The 25,504-nt window shown below is 34.7% G+C and overlaps 1 protein-coding gene across 2 annotated transcripts in view; it reads right to left on the reverse strand.

The window, feature by feature from the left end:
- LOC118181700 (uncharacterized) overlaps positions 1 to 25,504 on the reverse strand; it is a 46,463-nt gene that overhangs the window by 3,691 nt on the left and 17,268 nt on the right. Inside the window, exons 1-3 of one of the 2 annotated variants that reach the window (XM_035350892.2) lie at positions 20,343 to 20,539; positions 17,662 to 18,027; positions 12,158 to 12,430 (exon numbers count right to left, since the gene is read on the reverse strand). In XM_035350892.2, the coding sequence (XP_035206783.1) occupies positions 12,158 to 12,430; positions 17,662 to 18,027; positions 20,343 to 20,381 (678 nt within the window). In that variant the 5' untranslated portion in view covers positions 20,382 to 20,539. Of the gene's footprint in view, positions 1 to 12,157; positions 12,431 to 17,661; positions 18,028 to 20,342; positions 20,540 to 25,504 lie in introns of those variants that run through there. The other variant, XM_085809086.1, reaches the window with a different exon arrangement.

The following is a 25,504-nucleotide window of genomic DNA, read 5'->3' on the forward strand; positions in this document are numbered from 1 at the left end:
TTGGCTAAAGCCAAAAAATGCACTCTAAATTCATTGCAATAATTTTTTTTTTGTGTAACATTAAGTTCTTGTTTTATGTTTCCTAATAAATTATTTAGTTACTACTTAATTGAGATTTACTAATGAAAGTACAATTTTCTTTTTTCTATTTGTATAAATTGTTATTTTTTTAATATCAAAGCATGATGTTAATTCTTCGTGTTCTTCTGAATTTTGGAGAAATCTTCTGAATTTGGGGGAGAAATCTTCTGAATTTTTATCTTTAGAGGTTGGCAGGTATGGGAATTACAGCAATTTTAGAAACACTATCAGCATACTAGTGAGAGTTTGAATTTCACATCTCAGTGAAGTATTGGTGTGAAGTCATGTCAAATTATAATTCAGTAATATTTACACTATTTACAGTTCACACACTAAATCTTGAAATTGAGTTCACACTTGCACATAGCACGACAGCGAGTAGTGGAAACAACACATTATTTAAACACAGAGTAAATTCTTGAGAGCTTAGGCTTGAATCCACAAGTCCATGTTAAATAAAGTCTCTGCCAGAATTCACTACATAATATTTAAAAGAGACGATTTGCCGAGCTTGTCAGTGGCTTGAATCCACAAGTCCATTTAATTCAGTGGCTTGAATCCACAAGTCCATTATAAACACAGGGCTCATGCATTATAACTATTTACTCTATTTACACTTGTTTCACCATCTGCTGTTGTGAAATATACTTCTCGGGCGCTTGGCTGCACATTCAAGTGTGGGATCATAGTTTAAAAGTTCTTTAAGATGTTCATACTTAGAAGATGAAATCGTTGAAAACTCCAATCCTTAAATAGCGCTTTGAAGTGGCGCCACAGGCGCGCGTGATGTGCGTGTGCGCTGAAATTCTAATCATTTGCATATCTCATCTTCGCTAATGCATAATGCATGCTGTAAATTTCATGTTATTTTCATGTTTCCTTCAGGGTGTTGGATTTACGGTGGCCAGCAGTGTACATTAAATATAGTTCATTTTTTCCACAATATTTTTAAAATGCATGTAAATATAGTAATCCATCGACAAAAAACATTGATAAATTTCTGTATTTACGAAGAATTCTTTTAGAGTTAAAATATCACAAATGTCACAAGTTGCGTTATAGAAATAGTAAATGAAATTATGCAAACGTACTACATAGAAAGACGTTCTAGAAAAACGAGACGAGTTCTAGAAAGATCTTACAAACCAACCTGATTAAAAGTTAATTAATGCTAATAATAAATTTCATAATACATTAAATTCAAATAAATTTCGCTTCATTTAATTTTGTGTTTCTACTAACACTAGAAATGAGTTAATCAGATTTTTACAAGACTTGGTCGTGATTATTAAAAAAGCATTATTATGGATCATCAGGAATACTATGCAGCATCCATTACTCATGGAATAATAAAAATATTTTAAATTGATATTTATATACTTTCTTATGTATACTCATGTATACTTATATTTTAAAAGTATGTATTCTAACGCTAATTTATCTCTATGCAGAGTTTCGTGATTTATTTTGCATAGTTTTATAAATAATTACAAAGAGCATAAAATAAATCATAAAAAAATACGTGAATAATAAACCAAATAATGATTTAAAATATCATTTTTGATACTATAAAATGAATAAATTTATGTGATTTATTTCCATTTACCTGTTTTCTGGTTAGCTTTTCTTGACGACACAAGCAAAGCTTAAATTGCGACGGAGCCCGGCTCCGGTACTTCTTAGTTTTGCGGATAAATCATAATTCTAGTCGGAGCACACCAGAACTTCTCTTTCGTAACTGAACAACAATTTCAGTAGAAATTTGATCTCGAAAATTTTATTTTTTGCAATAAAGTTATATCACAAATCGCTTATTAAATTTTAATTTATCTCTTTACATTTTATTTAATTATTTAATTACGTTTATCTTTAATTATTTAACTATTTTAATAATAATAATAATAAATTTATTTTATTTAATTAAATAATAATTGACAAATACTAATTATTAAAATTAATTAAATAATAATTACTTTCGTAATAATTAACTATTTAATTTTTAAATTACTAATGATTTTAATAGTCATTTTATTTATTTATTTACTTCTGTTCCTCTTTGCTGACGGCCTTTCATAAGGCTCTGGCACTTCTAATTTTAGAAATTAAGCTCTGGACACGAGGGATGCATTCCAATTCAAGTGTCAAACTCTTATGAATATTCGTAAGCAGCAAAATAAATTATTCGTGTTCTTATTGATGGAGGGAAAACGTTTTTCAAGTTTAGAAATATGATTTTTAATTTCTCCCATACATTTTCATAAATTTTCTTCAACCTTCGTGGAGGCTTTTTAAAGGAAAATTGCTTATATCGACCTGTGATTTTACAGAGAATGATCTGATTACAATGCTTTCTGAAATGCCATCTGGAGACAATTTATTTCGCTTTTGTTTTATTAACGCACTTATTTGTGTTTCGGTATATATGTTTGAAACGTACATTTTCATTCTCCGTAATTTTCTATTTTCATGATTAATTTTTAGCTCCAAAGGGATGTTAGTCACGAATTAGATATTAGTCTCGAAATGGCATTTTGCGGTGAATCACTGTAAACGGCGTATACTTTTCAAATTGTTGCCATCAAATATTATCACCCTGTACATTTAAGAAAGACCCTGTAGACACACCCTTTCTTTCTTTCCACCGACAACAAGGCAGCCGGTCCACTGGGTAGTTAGCATATCGGCCAGGTAGCCCCGCCGACGGAAATAACTTGAACAAAATAACACACTTATAAATACATATTGTGCTCAAGACGACTGCTGGGGGCAGTGCAAACAAATGCTGGACGAAGACGATAGTGCATGATGGAAGAAGGGTGCATTGCGGGTGAGAAGAACAATTTCAGTTACATATTTACAGAGTTATGGATAGGTGGTTACAAATACTAAAAGTAATAAGAAGTAAAATACTAAAAAGTGAAATAATACATAAAATTTAAAAAAAAAAAGGCAAAACAGTAGAAACAATACATAAAATAAGGCAAAATACATAATTCAAGGTTTACAGTTCAAGGAGATAAATACGTAGGTAAGTTGAAAAATAAGTTTCCCCTGTCGACTGTGGTCAGAGTTGTGTATGAAAGTCAAAAAATAGAATGAGGCATTAAAGATATGACATACCTTTATTTTTCCACATAGGTACCAAGTACATTGAGACATTTGTCATATCGCTTGATAAGCTTCAAAAAGCCCTCCAGGAAAAAATCAGGCCTTTGCATATGCAAGAAGCGTTGAACGGCTTGTTTCACTTCAGTATTGCTTCCAAAGCGCCTTCCCCCGAGATTTTTCTTCAAAGCCAGAAACAGATGGAAGTCGCTCGGTGCGAGATCAGGATTGTATGGCGGATGGTGTAGGCGCTCCCAACCAAGAGTTGCAATATGGTTTTGCGTTGCCGTCGCCGAATGTGGTCTGACATTGTCATCCAACAGCAGAACGCCAGATGTGAGAAGGCCAGGCCGCTTTTTCCGAATCGCCTCTTTCAATTTCGATAGGGTGTCACAGTAGCGCGTAGCATTGATGGTTCCAACCTCCAAAAAGTCCTGCAACAAAACTCCTTGGGCGTCCCAGAAAACTGTGAGGAGCACTTTACCTGCAGAGGGAGTTGTCTTGAACTTCTTTCGGACAGGTGATGACGGATGTTTCCACTCCATAGATGCGGCCTTCGATTTTGGCGTGAAATGGTGGACCCACGTTTCATCCCCCGTCACAATCCGAAACAGAAAGTCATTGCATCTTCATGGTAACGCACGAGATGTTCCAGGCTGACCCCCATGCGTTGTTCCTTGTGTGTCGAGGTCAATTGTCGGGGCACCCATCGTGCTGACACTTTTCTGTATCGAAGAATGTCCTGGATGATGTTTTGAGCTCGCTTATGTGAGATTCCAAGTTCTTCCTCTACTTCATCGATGGTGATACGCCGGTTCGCTCTAATCATGTCATCCGCCTTCCTGACATTTGCATCTGTAGTGGCCGTGCGCGTCTGTCCAGCTCTCGGTATGTCCTCCACTTGCTGACGTCCATCACTGAATGTGCAACACCATCTCCGCACCATTTGCTTCGACATCACACCTGGCCCATAGACTTCCACGAGGCGGTTATGAATTTCTGTTCCTGATACTCCACGTGCCCATTCATAGCGGATAACCGCTCTCACTTCCTCCTTTGACCACGAATTCAAAACGCACCTTCTCTCCATACCTACCGGGGCTCAAATGAGAGGCTGGTCTCCGCTTTGCGCAGTCACTGCAATAGCGCCATCTGCTTGATTTGCAGCGACCTCTACCCAATGGTGTATCGGTGACTTGCGCGTTTTCCTGCTGTGTCGCCTTTCGTCCATAGCTGTTCAACGCTTCTTCCATATGCAAAGCCCTGATTTTTTCCTGGAGGGCTTTTTGAAGCTTATCAAGCGATATGACAAATGTCTCAATGTACTTGGTACCTATGTGAAAAAATAAAGGTATGTCATATCTTTAATGTCTCATTCTATTTTTTGACTTTCATACACAACTCTGACCACAGTCGAGAGGGGAAACTTATTTTTCAACTTACCATCGTATATACAGGGAATAAGAAAAGCCGAATAAGCTAACATAAGATAAAATTAGTTCACTACAGGTACAGAGCATACAGGGGCTGTGCTGGTGACGAGGATGGTAGCTGAGAATTACTCCAGCCTGTCTGAGATTTTGCGTGCAATGTTTATGCTATCGCATATGCGACACACCCTGTATGTTTAAAGAAATTAAATAATGAAGAATCTGCATCAATGTATGCATGTTTCTAGAACTGTGAAATAAACAACGTTACCTAGAGCCATCAAAATTTGAATAACATAATCCTCCACCCGAACATGGGCACCTGGAAGCTTGAATTTTGAATTTCTAATTTGTCTAATTATCTATTTTATAAAACTTTAACGAATTTTTAATTAACAAACTCAAAGATTACAATGCAAGCAATGGAAAAAATGTACGGAAACACATTTTTATATCGAGTGCGCGAGACTGTCTATCAGACATTTTAGTGATATGATGTTTTTAAATATTTTGTAATTCTGCTGTTGAATCGAATTTTATGTCATAAGCGCCAAGAACGGGATATTGAATAGATAAAGTAAGAACCAAAATGTTAATAATAAAAAGACAAAAAAAAAAAAAAAAAAAAGTTTTGTAAAGCCATCTTAGTAAGAAAACTGAATATTCATATGATGAATTGACAAAGGACTGGACATAAAGAAGCATGTATGCTTGCTCTGCAACTCTTATGCAACCACTCTTTCGTCTGCTGAATGTTTCTATACGGAAGTCGATGAAATTTCATGTTTGTTTCTTTCGTATAATACGTATTACCGCAGGGTGCAACGGCATAGGGCCCCATTTATTTCAATATTTTCCCATTATAAACACTTTATAAATACTAATTAATTTTAAAAGTATCCTCAGCTATAACTTTCAAGTAAAGGAAACCTTTTTCAAAGAATCTAAGAAGTAAAGATTTAAGCTTTCGCAATATGAAGCTCTGGTCAGTAGGCGAGGTGAGGAACCCAGTGACGTCACATTGCTCCCCAACAGAGTTCGTGTCGGCATCGTTCTCCCCAAAGGGATGAACCAGCCCTTCTCTCTTGTTAGCCCTGACCTAAAGCTCTGAAATCCGAGTAGCTAAGACCCCTTAACCATCCGAACGCTGGATCCGGGAATAACGCATTCACACTTTATCCTGAATATACGAGCGAAAAATTCTTTTCTTGGCAAAAACCGGAATTTCAACTAAGATCAGTTTCAAAGAAAGAAAAGGTGTGAAATCCCTTCCCCCCCGGCTTTTATGAATTTTGTACCTGCGGTCAGAGACTTAACATGTGTTATTTCTCATTTCTTCTGGTTTTTATTCCTGACTCCAGAACACTACGAAAACCTCATGGTATTAGTTTGCTGCATGAGTTTTTCTTGCTACAAGGTTTTCCGTGTATGTAATGTGAGTACGAGTAGTAGCTACTTATCCTCATAAATTCCTTCATGAGCGCGTTCTTTTTTTAATTTTTTAAAGCGATATAGACCTTGTTGGCCTTCCCATAAATCTTGTTGACTGACCACCAGCGAGAAATGAAAAGAGTGATTTCGTTTTAAGATTTTTTTCTAAGTATTGTATATGAGTTAAAAAACTAATCACATAGTTTAGTAATGAAAAAAGATTAAATTTTGGATTGTATAATAAACTACAGAGTTAATCAAATTATGAAAGATGTTAGATATTCGAAGCTAATCTTACAGAAACATATTATGTCAATTCTCTTGGCTAATTTCTGTCCTTCGAATTTAAATTTGACAAATATTATGTATAATTAAAATTTTTTAAAAATTGAAAGAAATTAAATATTTGGGAAAGGAATATTCAAAGTATAAAGAATTACTTAATGCTCGTATTATATTATTCGGATTAGCATGCGGAGGCTATCTGCCTTAGGGATGAGATGCCTTCATAGATGATTTACTTTTACCTTATTTTATTACTCTTCAGTAAATTTATTTAAATTATATTTTCGAATGGCTCAGAAGCATTACAGTTTTATTAAGACCATTTGACTTGTACGCCTTTTTATTATTATTTACTGATTTTCCACTTATTGATCTTACCTCATGGGACACACAAGTTTGCGAACGTCTTCCATTATAACGTATTTTGTCTGTCTTCACGAACAGTTCAAGAGTGTAATAAAACTGAATTATAATGCTTCTAATTATTCGACGAGAAACATACAGGACTCAACATTAAACGCTCACTTTTGTATGAACTGGTTTCTTTGGATCACGTCAGAACATGCAAGAGCTATTTGCATAGGGTATGTATGCCTTCATGGACGACTGTTCAAGGAAATTTGCTTGTAATCGACGTCATACACGGGAAAAACCACGCAAACTCCCACTTTGCCAGCCCATTCAATGAATTAATTATGAATAATAACGATGTTAATAACAGTAATCAAAACAGGGCTTAGAATATTACGACGATAAAAATCAGTAGCGAAAATAAAATTTCATTCATGAATTATCATTATTATCATTTTCTTTATATGCGAATGTCACGAATCCAAGTGATTCTACAGACGCTGAGTTGCCTACTAATTACGCCACGAGATGGCGCTACTAGCGAAAACAAGCTTAATTCAGTCTAATACAAGCGCTGTCTTACATCTCGAGGAGAACAATTGTTCGCGAAAATTTCGGCGCAACCACTGTCTCCGAGAGTCAAAGTCGGCAAACGAGCCGGTAATTCTGACGAAAGAGTCGGCAAACGAGATGGTATTTTTATCAATCAATCCTACTTGATGAAGCCAGGTCTACCCCGTTTTGTTATTATTATTGTAGTGAAAAAGGTTCTCGTATGATTGCATGCAAGATTTTCTTCATTACTACTCGTATATGCATCTGTAACGCGAAATGACTTCCAAAATATTCTTGGTTATAATTTTTGGCTGTGTAAGTTGAAAATAATCTCGAAAGCAAATTAATAATTTACCAGTAATATTATTAGTATTTATTTGCAAAAACTAAAAACAGTACTAGTGCCAAATACAAATTTAAAAAAAAAAAAAAAATCTCATAAAGTTTAAAAAAATTCTCATAGCACAGGTAATATACGATGATGAATAAAATAAACTTCATGTGAACTGTTAATGCGGTTCTAAACGGATAGAAAAAATAATTCTAACTTGTCTTTTTATGCATAGATTTTTCAGGAAAAATCTTTCAAATATTTTGTATTGCAGTTCCTGACAAACGCAAATATCAGCTTCTACTCTAACAAGTGAAGTGAAGGATCCAAAAGAATTATGCAGCTTAAAAATTGTGTTAAAGAAGTATTTTTTGCATAGCATATTTTTCTATTAAAATATAATTTATCTACTAGATGTCAACAAACCACATGGAATACATGAAAACAGCTTTTCATTCCAAAATAATGTGAAATGCTTATTACCCTGCAGCTGAAGAATTAGGTTATTTAATACACACAAAGAACACGTGAGCCGTCTGCCTGAGCTTTATCCATTTTGACCAAGAGAGAAAAGCGTCGGATTAAGACTTTCAGAGACCCCCAAGTACTATACATAAGACGTTGAGACGTTGCCGCTCCCCTCCTCCACATGTATTTACACTTTTTCTCACATTAATTCTCTTTCTCTCTCGGCTGCACCATGCATTCCATGGTAAAATTGTCAAGTACCACTATTTCAGAAAGACATTGTAGCCATAGACATCCATATTTTGCCCGAGAACCGAATCCTGTCCTAGCAACATGTGTAATTTAGCCTCTGTTAACCAATAATCCACAGGCAGTAGCATTAAAGTTCTGTTCGGTAATAATGATGGAGAGTTTTAAAAATGTATGTCGGGTTTGTTAAATGCTAACTGCGCAAATCACTTTTCCCACTCAAACTGAATAGCATATAAGCATTTTTTAATATTTCATATCCCTCTTTATAAGGAAAAGTCTGAAGTTTGAAATAGCCACTTTTTAAACATGTGTATCAAATTCTCGTTATAGCAGCTTCTTACGAAATGAATCCTAGTATGGGAATTTTTGTTCCATTTATTCTGATTTTAAATAAAAATTAGACTTTGAGAAAACTCAGTATTTTGGGACTAAGGAAATAAAATCAAACCCAGAATAAATAAACAAATACTTTTTTCTAAAGACAATTAACATTGGTTTCAAATTGATTTCCTAGCAAATTGGTGCATATTAATTCAATTTATAAACCAAAATGTAAATTGTAAATGTGAATAAAAAATTAGAATCCATTCATATTTAGGTTAACACTTTATATTTTATTGTAAAAATGAAACGCCATTTTAACTGAGGGTATTCACGGGGGAAAAAAAGAAATCTGTGTTATCTCATTTTCGAAGCAAAATGATTGTAAAAAAATTGCGACTAAATTGTTTTTAATGTTGTCGAAAAATCTAACTGATGCAGCATGATATAATCTGTCCAGATTTTTATTCTTCTTTTAGTACTTACCATGTAATCTAAGTTCTTTCTATAATGTAGCAACATTTGATTAAAGGATTGAGGAAGGAATAATTTTTTTTTTTAAATACTATATACTTAAATTTCTCTTCTACAGTTATTCTAACTTCTCTCCACATTCTCATTATAATTGGTTTAATTAGCTTTAAACTGGAAACATTTACTTGAATTATGAAATACGCCAAGATGAAAAATTTAAGAATAGCTGAATAATCAAAAACTATTTCATAAACTTAACCACAGTTTTGGCAGAGGCAATTTCAACAATCTGCAGGTCTACAATTTTAATTTGTCTTATTTAATATAAAATTTTAACATAACAAAATGTTATCTTTCCTAACACCGTACTATCAAAGATTTAAGACGACTCCTCCCCCCTGCTATGCCTTTCTAATTGTCTTATACATCTTATATTCACAGCTTAACGGGTAAAATATTTTAATATAATTTACGGTTTATTCCTTTACGGTTCTTCCCCCCTCCCCAAAGAAAACCCACCTTCCCTACATAGTGTAGAAATGAAGAATATAATATTCAACAAAAATAAGCAAGTGGTGCTATAAATGCAGTCCCCCCCCCCCGATTACGATTCCTGCATCTCATTTTCAGACACCCACTGGACGGAATCCTGTCTTGAACAAATGACGACGTTATATTGATAATGGCTATTGATCACACTTTTGGCCTTTGAGTGGCTATGGGGAGTTAGCATTTTGTTAAACCTGGCCTGAACAATATGTGGAGACGCAATGTTTCCATGTCTACATGCCATTTTACTATGTTTGAACCAATGATCTAAAATCAGGAAATTTCCAAAATTTAGTTCCCGAATTGAGGACGATTTCTGAAATCGGACTTTGTACGACGTATATAAAAGTTCACATTAGCGGAACTCTCGGACCGTGAGTTCTGTCTAATAAGGCAGAAATCGAGAATTTTAAATTTCAAAAATTAAGTTAATCGTTATCTATGATTTAAAAATCTTTTAGTACTGTTATTTCATATTGCTGTTTCTAATGGCTATGTTTTGCATATCATTACTATGAATACTAATTAATATTATTACTCTTAATATATTTTAAACAATCAATAAAATTCATCTTGATTGTAGTTATTGTTACTTATAAGCGTCAACATATATGTTACGCACATACTTAAGGTAGAAAAAGCTTTTGAAATTTGTATTGCATATAATCACGTAGAATAAAAAATAACAGTAAATCAAGAATTTACTTTTACAGAGTAAAAATAAATTAGATTAAAAGTACAATTCAATTTTATTTTTAAATTAATCAGATGAGCGCAATTGTTTTATCTTTGTTACTCACATAAAGAGGTTGTTCTATCTGAATTTTTAATTTAGAAGTTATAACTAAGTTTTAACTATTTCCTAAATAAAAAAAATAAAAAAAAGTTGTTCAACATCTTAAATATGCTTTAATGCTTTGTTAAATGTAACTTTCTTTTTTATCTTCTTGATTTTAATATAACGTGTTCCAACAAAAGCACCGAATTTAATACGTCCAACAGATTACTTTAGTTTTAGAAAATGGAAAGTGTAATTACATACTTGCGACAGGTAAAGGTTCCGGTTTAAAAAAGTCGAGTTTGATTTGATTTAGCAAGACTGGCATTTATCGCTGTCGGTTTATTTCTTAGCTTCATTGCAGCTTAGTCGACATGGAGCGCAGCACAAAAGAAGAACGAGTTTTGATTATAAAAACTCATTACAACAAATGCGAGTATTATGCACTGACTGCTAAAAAGTACGTGCAAACTACTTTGGGCTTAAAAATGCACCTAATACAAAAAAAAAAAAAAAAAAAAAAAACTGTTCACTTGAGGACACAGATTTGACAGCAGACATTCAATCTCCACCCTCTCGATTTAGCCAGTCTGTTGAAAATATCGCTATTATGCGTGACAGAGTAATTGCAAGTCCCCGAAAGATCATAACTTATACAGGCTCACCAGCGGCCCAGCGGTAAAGACGCTGAACACTGGTAGTTCGGTCCGAGGTTCGAATCCCGCGAACGGGCTGGCTGCATGGGCGTTTTCGTGGTTTTCCCCATGTGTAGCGTGTATACGAGCCAGTTGCCCTTAGAAAGTCCTCCACGAAGGCATCCCTACCCTTAGGCAGATAGCCCTAGTGTGCTTTGCCGTAATTAAATAAACTAAACTAAACCATCGAATCCCGCGAACGGGCCTGGCTGCATGGGAGTTTCCGTGGTTTTCCCCATCTGTAACGTGTATACGAGCCAGTTTCCCTTAGAAAGACCTCCACGAAGGTATCCCTCCCTTTAGGCAGATAGCCCTCGTGTGCTTTGCCATAACTGAATAATCCAATCCAATCCAATCCATAACTTATACAATAAAAGAACTTACAGTTCGAAAATTTGACAAAACTTAACTTACCTACCTCTATAAGTAGATACGTGAAAGTTTATTAGGAATATTGATCAGAGAGTCCAGTGCTGCAGAGCAAGTCACGAAAGAATATACCAGACATTATTTTTCATTAAGTCGGAAAATTTACTGGTTGCAAATACGTAAAAATAGTTTCCGTTTTCTAAAAATAAAGTATTTTGCTGAGTATATTAAATCCGGGTTTTTGTTGGGACACCTTTTATTTTTTTTCTCTTGAGATATTTAAAGAATTGTACGTGACCGCTACAGGCTGTCTTAAATTGTTTTTGGATGTTTCTCAGAACTCAGATGAACGTTACTTTAAAGCGTTATAATTGAAGGCTTTTTTCCCCCCTTAAAGTTCCTATTAAGCTTCTTTTCAATTACTTAAGATTCGCAAACAACTTTTTTTAGAGTGTGAAAAACTCACGAAAAAAGATATGAAGGATGTTGCAACAAAAGTGAAGGGAACTAAAATTTCTTTCCGGAAATTAAAGTAAATTTGAAACGCGACAAACAGCTTTTATTTCATTTTGCTATGAGGCAAGCTACACAAAATGGAACAAGTGCTGTTTAAATGAGAATTTAGGTTTAGAAAAGTTTTACGCATTAAATTAAAGGTACCAAAATAGGATCAAATCATTACCTGTCCATTACGATCTACTATTTTCACCTTCCAACCAGACGCATCACTTCTTACTACGTCATCGATGCTATTTACCATGTAGCAATCGGTTCTAGATGAATGAGCAAATTTAATGACATCGCTATCGAGACTCAATCCCAACGCTGTTTGATATTTTATTTCAGCTTCCCGCAATGCTTCAATAAGAGTCATTAATGGCGAAACTGTAACAGTTATGTCACGGTCGATAGCATGGCGAGGATCTCCTGAATTAACTCGAACAGTTGCCCCAAGCTAAAAAAGAAAATGAAATGTTACGTAAATCCATTAGAAACGATTATCTGAAGCTATTAATTCTTTAAGCTGCTTCATATACTCTGTCTATACAATGTAACAGAAAGTATATTATGCATGTCGCGTTTAATACTATTTCTAATTCTCAGTGTTTAGAACACATTTGGAGATATCTTAAGAAATTCGTATAAATTAACTGCACCATTAGGAATGCTAACTAAACTCTTTGAGCGGTATTTTTATATAAGGTGGTATATTTAGCGTTTCTTCCTTATATTTTCTTTCCGAAGTCGTTGGTGAGTTGTATCTAGCACATTGAATATTATATCACTTGAATATTACTTCAGAGCTGTAATCTTTTCCCAAAAAATCTCTGACGAAGCGATTCTGAATCACATTTAAGTTAAGGGTTTTGAATTTAGCAGATCGATTTCTGAACCTCTGGATATTTCCGGCATTCATTTCTTTTCCTGACTATTCTGTGGAAAATTAGAAAACGATGAAAGCATTCGAAAGCGTTATTACGTGCTAACGATCCATTACTGTGGCTTTCCATTCAAAAAGCCTTCTTTTTGGTTACGTGATCGGTGCCATTTATTTCAGCATATTTGTTTATTATACATTTCAGTCATAAGTGATGGAAATTAATGAACTGCCATTATTCTATACAGAAAGTATTCCTTAACACTTCAACTCATTTTAATGACTAATGCAGTGTAGAGTCATTAGAGTTTTTTTGAAGCAGGAGACGTGAAAAATTAGCAGTGCCCTCGCCGGAACTCGAACGCTGGACCTCTCGAATGCGTCTTGAGTATGCTTCCAATTACACCCCGAAGGTATGCTGAAAGAAGGGAAGTAAGTAAGTAAGATTTAGGCTTCCCTGCCTCGCGAGACTGAACCGAACTACAGGTTCCCTCGCCCCTTAGAATCAGGCACAGAGGTTCAACCTCCGCCCTCGCACCTTGGAAAGAAGGACGCACCGCCTAAGGCAGCACTGGTCTTCAGATTTGCTACCTGCCAGTCACTCGGGCTGCCCATCGCAGTTGGACATTACCCAGCGAACCCTAGGGCGTTACCCCCCGGACTACTAGAGCCACACTACTCTAAGACCTGCCAGACCACCGAGCCGGCCAAAGAATGACCTTTCCGGGGCCTCCAGAAAAATTCACTAAATTCATAAATTTTATACCCCCGTGGCCGAGACTGCCTAGATCCTAGCCAGTAGCTTCGCAGAGTTCTCTACGTCGACCCCGGAGGGGGAATACCTTATAGCAATGTTAACGAGAGTCCCCGAAGATACAAGGGCCGATTAAATAGTTCGTAAAACGAGGAGTGAAAAATAGGCAGACTTGGATGGACTTTCTACACGGTGTTATATATCTGTTTATAAAGCTTATGACACAATTGATATTTATACATTTATTTATTTCTTATTTTTAAACAGCAAAAATTCGAATCCTCTCAGTTCAGATACCAAAAATAAACGAAAATGGAACTCGCGCTGTTATAACGTATTTATGTTTCATGAGCATGTTAACATACGACATTCCTAAGAATTAGATGCTAGAAGAAAGCGTTCTAACTTATTTCATAGTTGCTAAATAGGAAGCGAAATTTCTCCCTGAAAGAACTTATCATCAAGCTGGTCCACGTTGGATAAACTCTTAGAGGGTGTGTGTTGTCCATCTGAATGCGTAGAATCAGTTAAAAAAAATATCTCAGCCCGATGGGTACCCAGAATATTAATGGAAGCAAAGAAAATAAATTGTACGAGGCTTGCGGAATCACATTTGACGATGTTTCTTCCAAAATCCAGAAGGGTTTTTGCAACAGATACGAGAAAAAGTGTACTACATGCGTAACCACTTCAAACCTGGAAGTAAACAAGAGATTAAAACCTGGAAATAAAATTCTTGCCCTGTGAGCAAGGAGTGTCGCGTGTCATCATCATTAGCTATAGTTATGTTTAGTGTTTTCTGTGATGTCGGAATCCTGATGATGGCTGATTACCTTCGTACACAAACAATCACAGTGGAGTATTGTGCATAGTTAATAACAAAATTGCTCAAGGAAGTTAAGAGCAGATGAAGGGAAAAGTTGTAGAAAAGAACTCTTTTGCCATCGCGAAAGTATGCTGTCACGCACCTCTGCCAAGGCAAAGGCTGCTGTAACTGCTGCTGAATACTAGCTTTTACTTAATAAAGAATTGGCCCATTATCCCGTGCGAACTTTCGTGGTGTAAGTGATAGCATTATGGAAGCTCTGTGTCTTGAACCTCAGCATTCTAGTGAGAAGGAAAAGAGAAATTATAGTAAAGGTTTAAATCATAATAATTAGTTAATTAACATAAAATAGCTTAAAGTTTTCCTTAATTTGTATCTAGTTACTTAAAATAGAATATTTACTTGTTCATTTCGTAATTGATATATTAGGTTATTTCGAGTAGGCGACGTGAAAAATCAGCTACGCTCTCGGCGGGATTCAAACCACAAATCTTCCGACTGCTAACCGGACATACTACAAGTTACAATATGAGAGCATGCACGAGGGATTGCACCCCCTCCCGAGTAAAGAGGCACTATAGAAAGGAAAAAATGCAGGTAGTGACCAAATATGTTGTACCCCCTCCACACACACATTTAAATTCAGACTCCATTGCAGAATGTAGAATCCTCATATATTTTTTCGGATCAGAAAACATGAAAAATCAGCTATTCTCTCGCCGGAATTCGAACCATAAATCTCCTATTCCGACTGCTAGCCATGCTACCAGCTATACAATGAGAGGACGTACAGAGTAATGCGATAATTCCTTATATTTTCCTTCATTTGAAAGGCACCGCGGGAGCAACAAAACCCAAATTCAAGTGGGGACGAATTATAGTCCACCACATTTTAGTGGGTCGCCGGTGTAGATGCATTAGGTTTTTCGAAGCCATAAACTTGAAAAATCAGTTACTCCTTCCCCGGCCTTCAAGCTACGGATCTTCGGACTGCTAGCGAGACGTGTTACCAGTTACGCTACAAGGGCATGCAAGGGAATATGCAATAATTTCTTAGTGACAAACATAACCCGAATATTTTAAACATATCATACCTAATGAAGAATACAGGGTCTTTACTAATAATCCATAGGCTTATCGACAAACATAGGTGAGCAAATCCTCGATCACAGAAGCTTTGCATTTATAAACTTCAAGTACAGACAGTTTTGGTGAAATTTTGATATGCAGGAAATCACAAGAAATTTTCGGCTTGAGAAGGGCAACAGTAGACCTCATATTTTCCAAAGAAGCAATCAACCGCACGCCTGAAAAGAATTCATTGCTTTAAGGCAGAAAAGGGTTGATCAGCTGTAAACGGATTTTCGTTGCCCGTTCGTACATTGCTATGCTTTTGATTACAAAGAACAATTGAAATATTATTATATTATCATACACTTATTTGCCAGAATTGGCATTGTACTGACTGAGAATTGGCATTGTACTTTTTATTCTATAAAGTGAAGTTTTACATTAAAGGACACAATTTTGATATTTCAGATATTAAGAAAGAAGAATAACAAAAATATAATATCTAAGCAATAACAAAGAAAAAGAAATAAGCAATAACAAAATAAAACAGTAGGTTTTCGACAGTTGGCTTCTACAAAAACATTTAGAAGATCTATGAATAGTCTAAGAAATATACAGCATACAAAGAGTGTACTAAGTAGAAGGCAAACAGAGAAAAGGATGTTTCTTTCAAATATTTGTTTGTTAAGAATTCACTTATAAAATTTTTTAGGTGCACTCTGTATGTATAGAAAAAATTCCATGTGAAATTTGCAGGTGTAATTATTATTAAAAAAAAACTATCTGTGCTGCTTCACAATTACCCTACAATGTTAAAAATTTGAGGCTTTTGTAAAGATTATTAGGCTTTGGAAGCAAGAAGCATGATAACTATATATTTGCCGGGACTTGAACTATGAATTTTCCATTTAGCTAGTTGGATGTACACACGAGGGAAAATGTGGTGATTCCGGCAAATCGTTGAAAGAATAAGCGGACTTTTTCTAAGCTTAATTATAGACAAATATGTGTATGCTTGGATTTCGAAAGTAGGACTGATTTAACAGCAAATAAAAAGAATTCGCTGATATATATATATTAGTTAAATTAAATTGCAATTAAACTTCGGAAAGCTAATAATGTTATGAGAAATTACACTGCATTGAGGAAAAAGAAAGTTAACTGCTTAAAGTTTATGGCAAAACCTTTTTGTAAGCGAAATTACAAGTAAACATATTAAAAATGTTGTTGTGACTATAACATTTCTCGTGTGACATCAGAACAAGCCCACGAAATTCATTGCGGCAATTTTTGTATGCGCAGTTTCATGAGTTTTTAAAATGAAGGCGTGAGTCTCCTTCTCATATACTGAAGGCAAAATTTTCATCACTTACACGTAGGACAAATTATTAATTGCGTTTTGAATAGTATCATATCTTTAACTATTTAACAGAAAGTAGAGTTATCTGAAGAAATATGTGCTTTAACGTGTGTAATGATTGGATAACCTGTGAAATGTCGCAGGAAACGGAGTTCAAATTGATAATACCTAGTGACCAAATCCAGGTAGTGAAGAATTATCGTCTTTTTCAGAGCAGCAAATCCGAAAAACCAGTTATGTCCTCACTAAGATTCGGAACATGGGCCTTCTAATTTGCGTGCTGGACGTGCTATCACTTACGCTGTGGGAGCGCGCACGGAGGAAGGCTATAATTTTTTATAATGTCGTTAAATTTTAAGACATTGTATAGCTGCCACGCCACAATTTTGCCGGTTTTCTTTTTAATTAGAAAGCGGGTAATTATTAATTATCATCGCATTCAGGTGAAGCTGTAGTGAATTACAGACAATTTTTAAAAAATATTCTTAGGAAAACAATGTTTATGAACAGAAATGAATTCAGAAGAAAATTTAGTGTTTAAAAAATCCAGAAATATACAGTGAGGCATTGACGCAATTCGTTATTCGAGGAAACTGCCGCAATGTCCTGGAAGCCAAATTTCACTCAAGCTATAAAGTTTCCTCAAAATGCTTGAGAAGTTGAAATTTGAAACATAATAGCATTTGTGTTTCAACAGTGATACATATGATTTCAATAAAAGTGAATGTTAAGATACAGTATTTTCAGATTGTTAAATTAATTACAGTTAGTATAAAAGTATAACGTAAAATGCTTACGGGAGGTTTGAGATGATTACTTTTGATTGCTGACAGCATAGGAAAGACGGCCGACAGCGTGTTTCTACTTTTTCCACCAGACGGAACTATATTATTCAAGATGGTTGGTTCTTCGTTCCTAGACTTGACTTCCGTTTTCATTGGTAGTGGCATTCTATGGAGCACGGAATTAGACATGGAAGAAGTAACCGGTACGATTATCAATTTTTTTTCGTCTTCAGTATCAGTATTCAGATGAAAATTTGGAGGCAGAGCATAAGGAACTTCATTGGAAACTGGCGATAATTCTATTGGAGGAGGTATATCCTTGAGTGGATGGTTGAAGAGATCTTCAAGTGATGCTTCTTCTATGACGTTTATGATGTTCTGGAAAATAGTTAAGTGTAAAGAATTAAGAAGTAAGAAAATTAAGTGTAGATCATACATATATATATATATAATTAACTCCTAAAGTAAATAAGCATAAAGGTATAAATGAAGTTTAATGGTTTATTGGTAAAAATTTCGCTCTATCGCTGTTAAGATTATAACTTTAAATTTAATTATTAATTTTTTGTTTTCGATTATTCTCTACGAGATGAAGAGCAAAAACTGTAGTAAAATCTTATTCAAAGTTAATTCTTTGGAATATTAAATTATAATACAATTCATCTAAAAACTTAATGTTCTAAAAATACATATTAAAATACAGGTCAAAAGAAAATTAATTATTGTTGATTGCATGGAAAAAGGCTGGCTTTTCAAGGGAATTAGTCTTTTTCATAAAATCCGCAATAATTAAGGAATGATCATCTTTCATTTTCTTCATATATTTGAACAAAATTCTTTTCAAGATGGGCAAAAGATTAAGAAATATAATATTTTTGGATTTAAATTAGAAATTTTCATGTACATGAAGGTAATTCCTTACGTGATCTAATTCAACATATTTACAAAGTATTTTTAACCTTATTATTGGTAAATACAAAGAGAAGAATCAATTTAAAAAACATGTCGGGGTTGATCTTTAGATTATGGTAACTTGGCGATTTTTTGGCGAAAATTTGGCGAACAACTCTCCTACAGCAACCCTCTATTTTTTTTTCCCCGCCGCCATTTTGTCTTCACGAAGTAAAGACATGTTTCTTCTCTTTTTATCTACTGAACACTTCTTCCAACAATCTACTAGTCGAATTACACTTATGCTAGAAATTTTATCTAACAAAACTGCTTAATCATGACAAATATTCACTGCAAAATTGGGAAAAAGTGCACAATAGCAAACTCCTTGCGCGTTTTTCAAAATAACACATACACGTAAACTATGTACACGTCGACTTATTTTTACTTAAAAAAACATCCCAGAATTGCACAAAAATGGCATTGCGCACACTCTTCACTATATCCATGTACACTGCTTTTTTCTCATAAATTAGAAAAATTTCACGAAAATACATGACAATTTTTTGAATCTTTAAACCCGGTAAAAAGAACATATATGAAATTACCTGATCGCGAAAAAGTATATGCCCTTTCCAAATATGAACATTTCCACATATAAAATAAATAAAATATCCAAAAACTTTTACCTCTAAATTATCTATTATATTATAAACGTCACCAACGAATTCATACCGCAAACATTACAAATACTTAGTGACAAATATTTAAATTATTTCCATGCATGTTTACTTCAACTAAAACGTATACCAAATTCCTACAAACATAAAATTCACAAAATAACTATCATTTAATTAAAATATCACTAAACCATGTACACGTCGACTTATTTTTACTTAAAAAAACATCCCAGAATTGCACAAAAATGGCATTGCGCACACTCTTCACTATATCCATGTACACTGCTTTTTTCTCATAAATTAGAAAAATTTCACGAAAATGCATGACAATTTTCTAAATCTTTAAACCCGGTAAAAAGAACATATATGAAATTACCTGATCGCGAATAAGTATATGCCCTTTCCAAATATGAACATTTCCACATATAAAATAAATAAAATATCCAAAAACTTTTACCTCTAAATTATCTATTATATTATAAACGTCACCAACGAATTCATACCGCAAACATTACAAATACTTAGTGACAAATATTTAAATTATTTCCATGCATGTTTACTTCAACTAAAACGTATACCAAATTCCTACAAACATATAATTCACAAAATAACTATCATTTAATTAAACTATAATTAAATTCAAAAACACTACTTAAAATATAAAAATCATTGCTAATAACAATTTTCCAATAATACCATATTATTTTATTTACTCCTTACATTTAGAACAATGCATAAAAATAATATCCTCAAATAATTAAAAATACTAACTTACCTAATCTTCTTCAGAATCTTCATTACGTCGCTGCAGTACTACTGCTAATTTCTAAATCCTAAATCCAGTAGTCAAATGGAAGTCTATTCACCAAGTAATAAGAAATTAATAAAATTTCACCTATACTCAAACTACTTTCAGCAAACCACGTATCCTTCCTTACACTCCTTTTCACAAAATGTCCATTTTCACCATATTTCTTGCACCGCCATTTAAACTTGTAATATCCTTCCTTTCACACAATCTCAACTTATTATTATTTTTAATCGACATCTGTTCATATGCCCAAAAGTAAATAAATCTTAAAGCTTTTAAAAATTCAATACGACTGTTTTCAAACCACGTACCAGTTTGGACACCAAACTTTTGTTGACAATTTTTGACATTGCATCTCCAATAAAATCCTGAATTATAAAACTTCATATCATGACCGTTTTTACAAACGCGTTCTTTGAGTAAAATTCCAACCTCTCTGAAAAATTCTATCGCTTCTTCTTCATTTGAAGTAAGTTGGAAAATGTTGATATCCACTGGGAAAAAATAATCACAAAAAGTTTCATTTAACCTAAACTTAATAATTTGCGTAAATGTAGCAAAAAAAAAGGTGTGGTGATGACTAGTGCGGGATAATACTCTTTATTTTAGTGCCCTCTATATAACCTATGTTAGAGTTAACCTGTACAACCTACAAGGGTCGCCAGTTTTGAAGAGATATCTAGGTAGTCGTCATAGTACGTAAGTGCCCAAATTTCTCAATTCAGCTAATTTTATCTAAATTCTAATTAATGGTTACAAACATATAACAGCAAATTTATAACGTAAATAAAATTCTTTTCACACTATTTATGCAGGAATCATTAAGGATCTAATATTGGGTTTTGTAATTATAAACTTTCGGGTCATTAAAAAAATCTTCAATAAGTATTACTTCAACATCAGCTTCCTTCATTCTCAATTTGACAAAATAAATTTCATTCATATTTTCAAAAATAATCGGCATTTCTTCCCTGAAGTTAATGCACGTATGATGTTTTCTTATATATATAACTTTAAGCAACTGGTTCGCAAAACACCATGAACTAGATATTACAGCAGCTTGATACTGCAAAGTACCAGAATTTCTTCCTTTTGTCAGCGATCACCATAAGCTCACAAGAGAGAGGAAATTCGGAAATAGTTAATGACCCACAATTAAGAGAACTAATGAAACTTGAAACTATGTTCAGACCTGTCTACGGAATTAGCAAAAACTAATGCCTTAGCAATATTGAAAATAACCTATAAGTCCCAGTAAAGTGTTTTTAGAGTGCAAAAGAGGAAGTTTTTATCAAAATTAAACATAAAATTACTAAGTTGAAATTTACAGGTAATTAACCCTGAAATGTATTTAAGAGCAAAATACAGGAAATTTAGAAGAAATTTACGATCATCATAAAGCAAACAATAACTTCAGTATTGTATGAAAATAGTTTTATCGCCAACTCATTAAAACAGAACTTATTCATTATACTTACCAAGAAACAGCTGAAAAGAAGTTTCCGTAACCAACAAACCAAAAGCCTTTCACCTCAAACCTAAAATTTCTAATTCGCTTGATAGCAACATATTTTCTAACCTATACGCTCGTCTCAAATTCCATAAGACACAATTTAAATTCAGATTTATTGCTAATGGAAACCGAAAATTAAGAGAAAAATATTCGCTGCTTATTTGCGCTACAGCTTAAAAACATTCGTTCCATTATTTTTTATTCAGCTGACTATGATCACAGTTTCTGTTAGAACATTCATAATAAATAACCACCCGGTGTTTTCTTCAATCCTATGTTTATCGCATCACGATAACATCGCATGCATGTGTTTTTCAGGTTTGTGACTTATCTTACTTGTCGGTCAGTAACATCAAAACAAGGACACGAAATTCATCGTGGCAAGGAGTGCAAGATTGCGCCTGTCGTTGGCAAGAGTCCTGAGCATCGTACAGAAGACAGTACGACTTCGCTCTGTTCCGCCCCAGTTTTGATGGAGAGACCCGCTGGGGGGGATGGGTTCGAGGGTCTCTGACCCCTCTTCTTCTACCATAAACCTCTCGAGAGGAATTTCGGTCGCCTCATATTTAGAGTGCTCCCATGCCACAATAAGGGTGTTTATCTGAGTTAACGGACTCTAGTGTTTATCTCAGTTAACGGAGACGTAGCCGACCAACCTCCAAAACCATTTTTTCCCATAGGGAAGCAAGTTGAAAAATATGAACTGCAAGCATAGTGGAGCTAGTCGACACATGGAACTGACTCCGTTAGCTCCTTTAAACGAAAGAATATGTATTCTCGCCAACAGGTTCTGTCGCCAAATCCCTTGGTGAATTTTCCCTCTTCTTTCTAGCGGCGTAGAAGACAAACTGGTTTACATTACGTCTATGGAGCTTTTCCTTCTTTATATAAACGTTCTTTGGATAAAGCCCAGTGCGAACGGCCTTATACATTTAAAACATCCATGCTTTCTCCGGGTTTCGAAACCGGGCACCTCGGTACCGCAGTAGGCTCCCCTAACCAGCGTACCGTCTGTGCGGCATTTTTCAGGTTTAAAATTTATAGATGTATATTCGCATAAGGATTTTCAGTTCAAAAAGAAATTAGGAATATTTTTGCCCCTATGTTTCATATTTTTGGGGTAATTAATAACATTTTGCTAAGCAAGAAGGGAACTTAATCATTAAAAAACTGAAAATGAGTGGAAAATTAATCCTACACACAGCAGTTAAAAGAATTTTTCAGTTTATGTACTAAAATATTAAAATTCATTATTTAATTAATTTCTTATATAACGTTGTATTGGCGGTTTTTAATTAAAATTATAGTCTAACAAAATTAGGAAAAGGAAGATGAATAACTGCAGGGGGTAATCTTATCAGGTTCAGTGTTCCTCCTTACTTGCTTGGGGAACATTTAAATGACCTGACTCGGAACAGGGAGCTTACTAAAGCTATGTTCAATAAATGTGGGAAGTAGACAAGATACAAAGGAAGGGTATACGAAACCCTTTATTTTTCTCTTTTTACAATGATTTCCGGACTTCGGAATACAGAGACCAACCACTTGTGGTCTGAACGTAAGAATATAAAAATATTAACTAAATTCTAACTAAACTAACGTTGGATTAATAAACAAGTGTCTACTCGAAGATTGGCCGTATATTAACAGAAAGGCCGTATGTAGTACAGAGAACTGTTAACACTACGATACGTTTAAAATTATCAAGCGGATTAAACCTCTGGCTTTGAAGGCAACCAGCAACCGAGTAAAACTGCTAAGGCAAGCGGCCTGCTTCTACTAACTCCTTCCTCTCTCTTGCTTGGCGAAAAGCCACAACTTAAGTACTTGGCGTTCGCAAGACAAATTTGCATAAATAAGTTAAAGCTTTTAATTCTGGCCGGAAGTATAAAATAAGAAGTGATAGTAAAGATTTAAAATAAAATAAACGTTAGTAAAACTTAAGATCCTTACATACTTCCCGCCAGAGTTAATTAGTTTGAAACTGAGGTCTAAAACGACCTTGTTGAAAACTTTTAGCTCTAGAATCTAACGAGAGGCCAATCTTTTACAAACAGTTCTCACCAGAAACTAGAAATTTAAAAAAAAAATCGTTTTTTACATTATCAATTCCATGGACAATTACTTTTCATCTGTACTGCATCTAAACAGGAGCTTTTATTTGAAATCTGGTTCCTTCCAGAGATCTGGAAGGAAAACTAGTTTAATGAAATGTTACACAATTAAATGGAAAGTAACATGAATATTTCTATTTCTCTTAACATTCTTATTTCATTCGTGACTTTATTTAATTCTCTCCCCGTGCTCTCTGACATGTGTTGTAAAAGAAAAACCCAACACGAACGTGTTTATGTACAAGTGTTCAACACTACAGCGTGCAATCAAAACACTAAAGTGTTAAAATTCAACATAACAAGACCTCAGAACACACCTTATATTCATCTCTAAACCCTGTGGTACTATTCTGAAAAGTGGCTAACTCTGAAGTGTAGCGTCAGAGAGCCTAACTACATTCAATCAACCTTTAACACATATTCACAATAATTTTCTCTTTTTACAGTCACACGAATAAAAATTTTTTGGCATTACTTTCACTTTTAACATATCACAGTATTTCTTAACGCTTAAAATAACAGTTCACATTGTATATAAGAGCATATTAACATGCCGTTAATTTTACTCATTTTAAAACATACATTAGTAGTACATTGTTAACTTCTATTCTTTTCCAAGCAAGTGCCAATTCTTCTACATTGAAATACTACATTTCAAAAGTCTTTCAGACTAAAACTTCTTTCTTGCCAGAATCTTTTAAATAGAATTTTATACAATAACTTTTACAATATTCAAGTATTTACACATTCTTATTATATATTAATTTTAGTTTTACTCGCGAGTAATTGAAAAACATTATACCAAAATAGGTAACAACTCATTTCTCGCCTTTTTGGCGATAAAGGTAGACCTCACATGAGGTAAAACGTCTTGAATTCTGCCACTTGCAGTAAGAATGAAAGATTAACTTAAGGTTGCAAAGTAACATAAAGTTTTACTTATCTTTGTGATATTCGTACATCCTTTTTTCTCCCCAGTCCTGGAAGGTAGCGAAAACTAGCGTCTGGTTTATCTTCCTTCTTGTGCGGGTTCGCCCTTCAGTTCCTTCCTCTATGAGCTTTCTTTTCCTTCCAGTTCGGTCACCCTTGAAGACCTTCTTTTTCGCCTCTGCCTGTGGTCTTGGCCGTTTGATGGCAGCTGGTCTTGGCGGAACCGGGACACTTCTCTCTCGTTCCTGCTTGGATCTCGTTGCTGGCTGTTCAAATTTTCCTTGTTTCTTTGCCTCCGCAGCTGGTGTTCCTTCCCCAATTCGTCGACATTTGCTGCGTAGACTCCTGTCCGATGGGTAGATCATCCGTTTGGGAGCCGGGTTATAGTTGCCGTTATTTCTCCTGGCTCTCTTTGCATTCGTCGTACTTCTCCCTTCTTCATTCTGGGGGTGGTCGTGCGCTCTCTTTTCTGGTCAGTGGAACGGCTTCTTTTTCTTGTTACCTTCAATTTTCCAACGGGGAAACTTTCTTTTCAATTGCTCCTGCCTCCTAATTGCTTGTCCTTGTGCTTGTCGTTGTTCCACCCCTGGAGCTTGTGCCTGCCGTGCCGGATCCTGCAAAAGATCTTTAAATATTTGCATTTTATTACGGTCACAGTATGGTTTTATCTGGTCAATGTTTGCGGAGCATGTTTCACCATTCCTGGCTTTTAACACCACTACAGCCTGAGTTATTTTTTCTATGACATATGGTCCTTCAAATCGTGGAAAAAATTTGGCGGTTTTATCTTCTGGTGCTGAAGAAAGTGAATGCTTAATTTTTAATACTTCATCTCCTACTTTATAACTTACTCCCCGTCTTAAATCGATGCCAATTATTTCATTTGGAAATTCGGATTTAATACTATTTAGAAACC

Source organism: Stegodyphus dumicola, chromosome X2, assembly GCF_044657685.1.
Source record: "Stegodyphus dumicola isolate Sdum_Otavi_A_Nest chromosome X2, ASM4465768v1".
In the NCBI taxonomy this organism is placed as follows: Eukaryota; Metazoa; Arthropoda; class Arachnida; order Araneae; family Eresidae; genus Stegodyphus; species Stegodyphus dumicola.